At 38.9% G+C, this 12,226-nt stretch overlaps 1 protein-coding gene across 1 annotated transcript; it reads left to right on the forward strand.

Moving 5' to 3' along the window:
* Positions 1-6,983: 6,983 nt before the first annotated feature.
* Positions 6,984-8,065, forward strand: LOC120901525 (general odorant-binding protein lush-like). The gene is made up of 5 exons (XM_040309544.1): positions 6,984-7,182; positions 7,245-7,320; positions 7,391-7,479; positions 7,554-7,668; positions 7,763-8,065. The coding sequence occupies exons 1-5, from the start codon at positions 7,081-7,083 to the stop codon at positions 7,849-7,851; spliced, it is 471 nt and encodes a 156-aa protein (XP_040165478.1). The 5' UTR covers positions 6,984-7,080; the 3' UTR covers positions 7,852-8,065.
* Positions 8,066-12,226: the final 4,161 nt, after the last annotated feature.

Below are 12,226 nucleotides of genomic sequence, written 5' to 3' on the forward strand. Positions count from 1 at the left end.
CGGTAGGATACGAACATCGCTTAACAGCAGCATACATATACCGGTGAAGCATAGTTTTTTTTTTGTAGTAGTTGATGCAGCAGTAATAAATTATCTAACGCACGTTATTACATTATAGTTTTTTGCTTCTTCTCTCCTTTCAATTGATCTCGTTACTAATTGTGTCAAAATGACGCTGTTCGCACCAACACGACGACCACCACCATCATTACTACCAATCCTATTTCTCTCTTTTGCTTTACTCCTCTTACGGACCTAAAATCGATTAACTTTTCTCATTTGTTTTTACAATAGTGTGCTTTTTAGGATTTGTTTCGTTATTATATTAAATTACAAAAAGCTTATAAATGTGTTTGTTAACTTAAATAGCTGTTTTATTTCACTTTGAAAAAATCTAACTTTTGTACAAAATATTCAAACAGCTTTTTTCCATTAAAATTAAAATCCCGATCAAAAGCGAAGAACAAAACAAGAAGAACAAAAACAACACATTTTTACACCCCAAAAGCAAAAACATTTTTATAACTAAAAGAAGAAGAAGAAAAAAACGAACAAAAAGATTACGTAAACACGAGTTAGTTGATAAGAGGAGCGCCAGCCTATTATTAACCTTCGTATACTTGTATATCCTTGCCGCTTTCTTGAAGGTATCTTCTTAACCGTGCATCATCTTGCGAGCAAAAACAAAAAAATGGGTTTAGAAGTTTAAGAAAGGTTTTGTGCGACGAGGAGAAGAAGAAGGAAAGCGTTTCAGTCTTCAAACGTATATGCATACATATATAAATATAGATGCAAATTATTATACACTTATACATACAGACAAGTACATAGACACACAAGCACACACACAGACACCCCGCCGTCCTCACACATTACTTGAAACAACAGAACAGCATATTTGTGGAGACCCGATGAGGAGCAAAAGCAAACATTTTTAACAAAGAGGATAAGGAACTCGCAAAGAAATTAAAGCGGAAACAACAAAACAAAACTACACGAAAAAAAAGAAAAGAAAAAAAAACAAATGTTGACTATATATTATGTATATGCTTAGGAGATACATACCGGTCGGGAAAATCGAAGTAACGTGATTAAAATAAAAATGCAAATTGTGAAAAAGTATATACGTAGTTGAAAGTGTGCAAAGTGTTTTTTTTTGTTTTGTGTTTGTACTCTTTGTGCTAATATTGAAAGAAAACGATTGTTTAAATTCTGCAAATAAATCAAACAATACAATTATTTATTGTACTATAAGATCGCGCAAAAATTAACTTGTTTGTTCTCACAAGTAATAATATCACGTCTTCTTCCTCTTTTTTCAACATTGCACGGAAAACAGCTGTTGAAACTTAATTAAAATGGAGTAGGTGTTGCACCAATTGTTGTGCTATCGACGAAAAAAAAAACAAAGAAAAACAAAATTTAGAAATTTTATCTGGCAATTTGTGGATTCATATCAATGTATTCGTATAATTTATCGTATTTTCTTATTTTCTTACAAGTTTCATAATTTTTCGAAATCAATTTATCGAATAATCATAATAATTATGATCATAGTCCAAAAATCAACCACTGCTTGTCGATGAGCGAATAATCCAACATTAATTCGTAATGTTGTTAACAATTCGATTTTGATTTTGATTGCTTAAATAATTTATTTAGTTAAATAATTATTTTACCGAGTTGAAAAATAGCACAACAATTGGTGCAAGAAAAACTGTCGTGTACCAGTTCTTGTGCTATTCCCATGCCTACAAGTGTTGCTGTCAGATAGCAAAAATCAGTTGTGTTATTTCGCATGGAAAATCGTAAACAATTTACATTCTAAACCTGATCTTTAAAACATAAAATTTTATTGATTTTCAACACCTCCAACATACAAATTTGTAATGGTACATTTCTTAAAAACATTCACCTGAGTGTTGAAAATCAATTTTGGTAGATTATACAATTCTAGCACATTTTTTGGACAAACACAACAATTGGTACACAGCTAACATAACCATTGGCTCGTGGAAGAGGTTTTGGAAAACAGCTATAACTTTTGTAAAATGCGTCCCATTTAAAAATGCAAAAGCAATAATATAGATGTGTGTTTAACTAAGATATGTGCCTATCTACTTCAACTTTGTTTATGAATTTTTATTCAGTAGTTTCGCCACAATTCTTGTTTTAGTCCAAACGCGGTACAAACTCGTCCATAAATGACACTCCTACCCTACCTATGAACTGGCCTGAAATTCACTAACATTATACGAAAATGTTATTTTATCTTAAAACTTGCAAGCTATCTAGTGAAACTCATTTGTTTTGTATTGAAAATATGATAAATGGTCATCCAACGGTCGTTTCAAATATCATTTACAAATCCAAAGTGCAGCCTCTACTGTAATGATCGGTTACAGCGCGTAGTTCAGTACTGCATGAAAAAAAAGCATCTATTTAACACATTTTTAATTTTTAGTGCATTATTATAATGTTTAGCCGCTGTAAAATGCATTTCTTTCCAGTTATAAAAATACCTTGATTCAAACAGCGTTAAATTAATTATTAATTTCCGCCTGCAAGTGTAGTGCCAAAACCACGTGCTGCACGCTGCGCAGTAAAAGCCTCGATGCGGATGTCGTACACCTCCGCCAAATGCTGCGCTCCTGGTCGAAATTTTGCACCGTGGCGTTCGCGCTGTAGACACAAGTGACAGCACGCGTCCACCCCGGATAACGCGTGCTGGCCACGGCCGCTTGCACGGGACGCCACCGCTCGGGCACGTGGTGGGCGGGTGTGTATGTGAAGTAGCGCGCGAAAAACCCGCCACCGGTGGTTGTCATGGTAGCTGCCTGCTCAACCACCACCACCACTACTGGCGTGTGCGTATGTGTACGTTGGTGCGCTATAGGCGGTGAACGTTGCGGCTGTGCCGGTTTGCCCTCCTGCGCACATGCGCTCCTGGTGCGTTTGTTGAAATTTTTCGTAAGAAATTTTCAATCGAACAAAATTTGTTCGCAACCGCCGCCGTACCGCCACGGGGTCGACCTCGGTTTTTCATCGAAAACGGCCGAAAGCGTTCGAGAAGCGTGCCCAGCTGATCGTGTGTGCGCTGCGCGACCGCATGCGACCCTGGTAGAATTTGTTGAAATGGTTGAAAAATGTGATTCTGTCGACGCAACGACGACGACGACGATGATTGCGCGCGGGACCCCGTGTCGTTTCGTTGCAGCGGCACTCTTTTGGCGCGTTTGCTCGTTGCGGACCCAACGGCGGGCGTGTTTTCTTTTTGTTGTTGCGTGGCGGCGATGTTGGGTGAAGTCGGGCGACTAGGCACGCAGGGCGGATAGAAAGCCACCGCTGCCGATGGATGGATGCGACGGATGGGCGGGCGGCTGTGCTGTGTCGTGTTTATGAGGGGTGAAAATCTTGTGAAAATAGATACCGGCCTCTAACTGCGGCGGGCACTTTCTGCGCGATGCCGCCTATTGCGTACATCAAGCGCACGTGGTTATTCAGGTTATTCAAATGTTCTGCTTTGGTTTGGATTTTAATCGGGAGCACTTGAGAGATTATGTTGAACATACAGTTACAGTGAAATATTGTTTGAGCATGTTTCTTAATTGGCACAACGACCGGGTCTTATAAAAAAAAACAATATTTAAAATATCTATTAATTAGGTAAATCCAATAATTCCTCAATAGGAACATTTATTTAAATATTTCAATTTAATGTATAACTATAGCTATTATTGCACATATATTCATTACACTTGATTCATAGCTTGGTTCATCGGCAATGGAAAGTCGTTATGAACGACAACACTTACAGGTGGTCCCCGAGATACACGGTTAATGGGGACCGAAAACGGCCGCAAAATACCACGAATTTCTGCGTCAGTCAAATCTCGGGATTTCCAGCCAAAATATCACTAATTTTCCAAAAAAAATGCAATTAAGGGGTGGGTTTAGCTACTTATTTAATTATTTGGTATGATTTTTACTGAATAAACATTTTGAAATGGTTTTTAACATTTGATCAATTTTGAAATTATTTAACATTTCACAATGGATGTGTCAAATCAGTACAATTTGCTTAAATAACTGTCCTTTTTTGTTAACCGCGTATCTCCGAATCCGCATATAACAGGTACCGTGTATCTCGGGGACCGCTTGTACTTGTGATTTTGCTCTTTTCGTCGGACAATTTCTTATGAAAAATACTTTTTTTATCATGACTTACTTAACGAGCATGTTGGCTAGTTGGGCATATTAAGCAGCTGCAGTTACGGAATGATATTTTCTATTCGTATAATTATGTTCCATTGTACAAATGTTCTACACTGCATATATCTTCCTTATGTCTTGTCTTTGGATTTTATAATATCGTTTAAGTTCCGGGAAAGTAACATATTTTTCTGAAATCATTTCTTATTATGTATTTGTTAGAAACTCAATTTTTTTCCGTAATCGTTAACTCCAATCTAACTAATTGACGACCATGTACCGTATTGCTTTGAATTACAGTCACTTAACCGTAGAGTTGGCAACCAGATTTACACACGTAAGTTGGCAACCGGCATACCCGGGTATTCCACACGTTTTGATGCAAAAAATTAACGATTTTCATAGGTAAACAATGCTTTCTATATTTTAATGCTGTAAGCAAGTAATGCCGACTATATATTCTCTTCTATTTCATTTATTCATTAAGTTTTTTTCATTTTATTATAAAAATAACGGTCAAATTGAAATTTGGAATCGCTTGAATTTGACTCGAAAATAAGCACAATACGAAAAGAGGAAGAAGAGAAACGTCATTCTCCATACAAAATGTTTGGAATACCCGGGTATGCTGGTTGCCAACTTACGTGGTAAAGTTAAAAAAAATCAAAATAAAATACTTACAGGCTGTTTAAAATTACAACTCATGGACCAAAAAATCATAAATTAAAAATTGGGAGGCTACGGAAAATTTCAGGTCAATAAAAGCAATGAATCAAAAGTTATTGCAGTTCGAAGTTAAAAAAAATACCCGGGTATCCGGTTGCCTACTTAAAGGTTAAATACATTTTTTAGCATTTAACATTTTCTTACTAATTCAATTGTATGCGGTCAAACCTCTGTATAGCTTCCTTTACTAAGGAAAACCTTCTAGATTTTAGAAAAAAATAAAGATTTTCAATAAATTTACTAGAAACATTGCAAAAAATCATTACATTGTAACAATATTTTGAATAATATTCCGGACAGTTTCGAGTTAGAACACTGTTATTTTTACGTTGATAACTACTTTAAAATTTTTAATTTATTCTAGTAAATCATGTCCAGGGGCTGGGTATGAAGAAATTCAATAAAAACATACCAAATGTCCGGAATTTGAAGCTTTCCGTAATTTGAATCATAACGGTTTATACACTGCTGCTATCAAGTATGACTTTCATTTAATTTGTGAATCACAAGCTCTATAAAACGAACTTCTTAGCAAAATTAAGGCCGGGGGCCAATGTTCGTACTCACTAGTGTAATTTTGATTTTCACTAGCGCATCTGGCGGCGGCTGGTAAAAGCTTTTCTTTGATAATCGAGGGAATGAATGTGCCGGACTTCAAAATTAAGTATTTTTTTCATCATTTTTTTGTATTTATCAATTACAAAGCTTTTCCAGTTCAGTTTGAGAAGAAAACATGGAAAATTAAAACATTTTCTGAAGCGGCTCCAAATTGTTTGGCAAAATGCTTCAGTCAGTCAAATGCGCTAGTGAAAATCGAAATTACACTAGCGAGTACGGACAATGCCCTCCGGCCTTTATGTATTTGTTAGAAATTCTATTCTTTTCTGTAGTCGTTAACTCCAATCTAACTAATTGACGACCATTTGTATATACACTTCTGCTATCAAGTATGACTTTCATTTAATTAGTGAATCACAAATTCTACAAAACGAACTTCTTTGCTAAATTAGAAAATTCCAAATTATTTCAGAGAAAACCGGAAACAATGTTTGGCTGCTAAAAATAAAATAAAAATATCGATTTAAAGTATGCAAATCACAAACTTTCGTATGACAATCTCACGTCGATGGATAGATTGGTGCCGTGACCAGGATTGTTGTTAATTGTGTTCATGTGTGACAGTGACACGGGTCTTTTGCCGTAGGATTTTAACAGACATTAAAAGAACTAGCCAATCAGTATGAAAAGATCTCCCTATATCTTATATTTATTTCCAAAAACCTTCCTTGTTAGGCACAACTTTTAGTATGGGAAAATTCAAAATGCACTAAAATACAGGCGACCCCCGAGATACGACTGTATTTGGGACCGAAAAAATGTCCTAAAGCAAGGCGTAAGTCGAAATAGTCGTATGTCAAATATCTTTGAATATCAAGTTAATAACCGAAACTGGAGAGTCAAAATTAATGATATCTTGTATTCTATTGAAAACAATGTTCGATAATGTATTAATTTTACTCTAAAACCCGTTTACACCTATTCAATATAGATACACATTCAAGATCAGATAGTTGGCGAATTTCAATGACAACTTTAAACCGTCAAAATCAAATCGTCGTATCTGCGAATCGTCGTAACTCGAAGGGGTCGTAAGTCGGGGGACGCCTGTATACGCACATTCGACAAAGGCAAGCTTCGTCTAGATGTTTCAACAGAGCTCTCATGTTTCAATTTGATAGGCATTTTGTAAACACTTCATCAACAATTACGCAAAGCTTTCTTTGCTTACCTCTTTTGCTAAAACAAGTAGTAAAGTTGCACATTATTTATCCATTTTGAATTCTCATTAACACATCATCGTAACGCAATGTCTCCACCCAAACGGAAGGAAATGATACATGCAAGAATCGGCCGAAGAGTTGACGTGTTAATTGCTACTTATTTCTTCGTCAACTCGCAAAACGCTTCGTTGATTGCTAATTGTTACCCTTGGGTCTTAAAACTGATGTTACATTTTCAGATATAAAAGGTAGAAACGGCGGTTAGAAGCTTTGCAATTCGGCATTTCTGTTCGGTGTGTCGCGGTACTAACAGGAGGATGATCATCGTTGGTGGTGGCGATCATCGCGCAACGGCTTAGCCATGGCCGCAAGCAGATCGTGCTGGTGGTGGAGGTGGTGGTGGGATTTTATACTGGGATTGGTCGCCTTCTTCTTCATTCCGTTCCCTTCTGTGGAGTGTGCGGTAAGTGAAACGAATGGCCACTGAGTGATTAAGGTGATTAAGTGCATCATTTCTTTCCTCAGATGACGCGAAAACAACTGATCAACTCGATGGACATGATGCGTTCGGCGTGCGCTCCCAAGTTCAAAGTATCCACCGGTAAGTGAGTGAAGGTGTGCCGTGGAAAAAGTCCTTGCTTGATCGCTCCTTTCCCTTCGCTTTGCTGCAGAGATGCTGGACAACTTGCGGGGCGGCATATTCGCCGAGGATCGCGAACTCAAATGCTACACGATGTGCATTGCGCAGATGGCGGGAACGGTATGAGTGAGCGGCTCGATCGTGCATTTGAGCGATCACTGATCTTTTGAAACACTGTCTCCTTCCCTCACCAGATGAACAAAAAGGGCGAAATCAACGTGCAGAAAACGCTCGCCCAGATGGACGCGATGCTACCGCCGGACATGCGGGACAAGGCGAAGGAAGCGATCCACTCCTGTCGCGATGTGCGTAAGTATCGATCGAGCCCTTCTAGGCGGATGAGGATCCTTCATTTTTGTCTCTTGTCTGTCTGCCTTGCCTTGTTTGATCCTCCTTCATGCAGAGGGTCGGTACAAGGACTCGTGCGACAAAACGTTCTACTCGACCAAATGTCTTGCCGAGTACGATCGCGACGTGTTTCTCTTTCCCTGATGGTGATGGCGCGTCGATCGTTGGCAGCATGCTCGTGATCGGTCCGGGATGAAGCGATCCGGCACTGGGATTGCAGAGACATCAGCAGGCAGCATCAGCAGGCAGCAGCATAATCTTACAGCATAGGCAGCATAGATGGCACATCGTGGTGGTGGTGGTGTTAGCTGTAAATGGGAAAGAATGGGAAAGGAAATAAACGAACAGAAACACGAAACCAAACAAAGCAATACGCAGGCAAACCCGCATGGAAAGAAAGCCGTTCACACTCCGAAATAGAAGACAATTGATGCTGTGCAGATGCGAGGGTCGTCGAGCATCAGCATCCTCAACCTGCTCGCTGTCATGGTTCACTGTTCTCGCTCATCTCGCGTGCTCATTGAACCGTGAAATTGAGAGCGCCACCGGGTTCAAACGCGTGCAGTGCACCCCTCGCGAGGGGAGGTCAACCAAACAGAGCATTAATTAATGTTGGCGCATGCGCACACACAAGCAAGGGTGCGCGCATCCAGCACCACCACCCGCATGTTGCGTTGCGCATGGCGACTGGCGACTGGTTCCGGTCCGGTTCGGTGGGTTGCGGTCGGCCACGCCGAGCAATCGCGGGTGTGCCTCCCGCTGCACATGCGGTCCGGTTAGTTGATCCGAAGCTGGCTCGATGTTCGATGACGGATGCTAGTCGTGCCCGATCTTGACCCATCCGCGCCGCTGTGATCGTGATCGTGTGTGATGGCTTCGGGCCGCTTGGCCGCACAATGGCAGACGGATGTGTTGGACTTGATTTTGCTGCTTTATTTATGCTTTTTGGGGTTCATGTTTCACCCCTCGTGGTAGAGTTTTTTTGTTGTAATGACTAGGGGCACTTGCACAAGCACGGCTAGTTCCATGTGCTTGTTTTGTTGGTCCAGCATAAGAGGCCACGGCGCAACATTCGATGGATCGTGATCTTGTGTTGGATGCTTGCCTGTTACCCGATCGACATCTTTGTTTGCTCATCTCATCTTCATCACAGCTCTCCATAATCGATCGACGACAATGAGGATCGAGTCGGGGAGCATTTTGTTGCAAAGATCGCCATAAATTAAGGCGGACAAAGGCGGACAAATTGTATGTTAAGAAGTTTTATTTAAGATTAAATTTAATCTGGAAGCTTTTTGTCATGATATTCTAAAGATTATCTTATAGTTAATAAATACCTAATCTTAATTCTTACACTTCTAAGATCAACAAATAACATTCTATTAGTTGGTAAACCTCTTCGTAATGTTTTAAAGAAGAATAAAAATCAACAACAAGTTCCGTGCTAGCCAAGCTTATTTCAAGTAATGGCGAGAAAAAGATAGATTTTCTTTTAATATATTTTTAATAATTAACAATACTCAAAAATATTTTACATGTATCGAACAACAAGTAATTAAGTTTTATAATGGATTTTTAAAATATAATTTTATACCAAATTAAACGTTGTTAACAAACTTTAATGTTGACATTTTTTCTCATTAATTTCTCTCAAACGATCGTGAAGCAATGCCAAGAACACAGTCTGCATACAAAACGTTTTACTGCGGGATACTCCACCGTTTATTCAAGTAGTACGGAAACCCCCTCAAACGAAAGGCTATCCTGATAGGAATAGAATCGATTCAACGTTGCTTACGTCTCGATTTGCGACACGCCTGCTACCCTGGTCTCCTTGCAGTCCTATTACCACCATATTAAGCGCTACTTATGCTTTTAAAGGGGCTGCCAACCGCTCCACATTAAACACCGCACAAGATTCTGCTGCAGTCCATGTGCTGCTCCCATGGTTGAATGGAATTGAAGTTACCTTTCAACAACTTCGACTCCCGTTTCACGGTGGTCGGCTGTTTCCCCCAGTCACAAATGGTCTTGAGTACTGCGTAACAAACAAATCCAATTCAAGCACGGTAATACGTGAAGAAAATATGAAATATTGATCAACTATGTTTTAAATTGAAACGATACAACTATTCATGGCAGGCTTACTCCTGGAGCGGCATCGACAATTGCTTGCTTCAGCCTATATATTTCTGCTTCAATTAATATATGCCTTCAGGTTCAAACTAAGCTGCCGTCCACTGCTTCCGTTGAATCGTAGTTAAACCTCGGCTATGGCTCTGGACGTCCTCTCTAACCTATCTTAATTATTTGAGGATTAAACGAAGTATATGATCTTTTCAATGCCTGCGTCTCTTAACAATCCTTTAAGATCCGCTTTAGGGACCGGTACACTTTGCTGAATGATGACGCATAACTTTAAATTAGAATTAAAACAATCACTGGGTTCTTTATTATCAACTTAATGAGTAATAAATACAATAAAATGTGTTTAATATTGATTCCAGAACATTTGTAAAAACACAGCTTGGCACAAAATGACAGACACCTCACTCCGATGCAATGTATAAATTGCACCTAATATCAATAACCTTTAATTGGTACAAAAACGTATTCCAAAACCAAATGTACCAAACCCACAACATATATTGAGTATAAATAAAACCAATTCCGAACAGATTCGTTCGGACTGTCAAGATAGGCTTTACGCTGCTCAAAAACTTCGCCTTCCAACTTATTTCAAGAGTTTAGTTATGTCCCCCTACTCAAGGCAAGGCTTCTAAACTCCAACGTTTCTAGTAAGGAAACCCCCTTCTGGGTTTCTATGATCGCCTACACGATCAAGTGTTGAAAAGTCCACTTCGAGCAAAGTGTTGATACATGTCAGGGAAACACTGACCTACCGCGATGGTACGCGTTGATCAGTTGTACCGGACACGTTAAGAATAGTGGTATAAATCTAGGGATGTATAAATGTAACATGGGTTTTTCCGTGCAGTTTTGAAATGTTCGGGTAAGACGGACACCTGATATGGGAAAGATGGACACCATGAACAGTAACCTGTAGATAACGTTGGAAATTGAAGAGTTTTATAGTATTTTAACATATCCTATTGCTTTCCACCTCCGGATGCGTAAATAAACCAATTCTATGCCAATTACAATAGCGTTTCATTCAGCCGTTAATTAAGGAGTTGTAAGCGCCACTTCGAACACCTCGAAGAACGAAGAATCTAAAGCATTATTGAAATATAGGATACTTACAGCTAACGTTGCACCAGCTTACAGAACAACAGTTTAGAACTTCGCTTTAGGAAAATACTCCGCGGAAAGTCGACAACCCCAGCATTTCTTGAGGGACTTGTTTATAGGTCAAGCCATTTTATCCCCTATGTCAAAATTCAACTTTTTGATATTTGTAATCCCATAGAATCTCTCATCTATTCCTGAACGTATCAAGGTCGCATCTTTTTACTGCTTAAAGTTGTCCAAGTCGTGACAAGATATTGGATTTCGTGAAGTGCCTCATGAGAGTCGAGCAAGTAATAACATAACGAATGGCTGCTATTTTGACCGGTGTTTCATTTCTCGTTAATTTCAATACCTTCTCTAGTCGCTGGAAGGTTTATATCTTCTAAATACCCTTATTTAAGGTATTTGATGAAATCTATTAATCAAGAATTGATATAAGAAGTAAAATAAATCAATAAACTCGGTGTCCATCTTTCCCTACAACAAAGTGTCTGTCTTTCCCGCTTTGGTGTCAGGATGTTTAAACCACCAGAAAACAAGATTTTTATTGATTTCATTCTCGTTCTTTCGCCAGTTTGTTTGCTTTATGATCACGACTATTCATTCATATAATAAATCTTCCGAAAATATAAACAATACAAGTAACAGAGCTTAAGATTCGCAGTAATCAAATTAGATCCACAAGGGTGCGCAAGGTTGAAAATTTGTTTTGTTGGTGAATTTTACCAATTTTGCATATATTATGCCAAACATGTTCTCAAATGTGATGTTTAACTTTAAGTTAGGATGTTGCATTGTTGAACTATTCGAAAATTACCTTTTTCATGTATTTATGAGAAGTGTCCATCTTACCAGCAGTGTCCGTCTTTACCTATCCCTATAACGAATAAGGAAAAAAACCTAGCTCGGCAGATAGCGGTAAAGGAGGATCCTCAGATCGTCTCTCGATCCAACGATGTCAACGCCACAAAGCCACACGTATTATTGTTATACCAGTACCAAGGATTCTGATAATTATACCACATAATTATATACTGAAAAACCATGCATAATTATTAAGCGGTATGGTTATTATCTGGATATGAATAAATCATTGAAAACATACTCATCATCATCACCGTCATCATAGTCCAGAATTTGAAGCTGTTCATATTGCTTCTTCTAAACCTAACCTGGTGGTCTAATGTAAAGAAGAGAGAGACAAAGAGCTTATAAAAGGACGAAGCATATCGATTTCCGCACATGCCGGGTTGACTATCCTGCTACG

This window comes from Anopheles arabiensis, chromosome 3, assembly GCF_016920715.1.
Source record: "Anopheles arabiensis isolate DONGOLA chromosome 3, AaraD3, whole genome shotgun sequence".
Lineage (NCBI taxonomy): Eukaryota > Metazoa > Arthropoda > Insecta > Diptera > Culicidae > Anopheles > Anopheles arabiensis.

What these genes read in the sequence shown, in the direction of transcription:
- LOC120901525 (XM_040309544.1), top strand. Translation starts at nt 7,081, where the DNA reads ATGGCCGCAAGCAGATCGTGCTGGTGGTGGAGGTGGTGGTGGGATTTT. An exon ending in CAAGTTCAAAGTATCCACCG is followed by an intron (nt 7,321 to 7,390) that starts GTAAGTGAGTGA and finishes GCTTTGCTGCAG; the next exon opens with AGATGCTGGACAACTTGCGG. An exon ending in CCACTCCTGTCGCGATGTGC is followed by an intron (nt 7,669 to 7,762) that starts GTAAGTATCGAT and finishes TCCTTCATGCAG; the next exon opens with AGGGTCGGTACAAGGACTCG.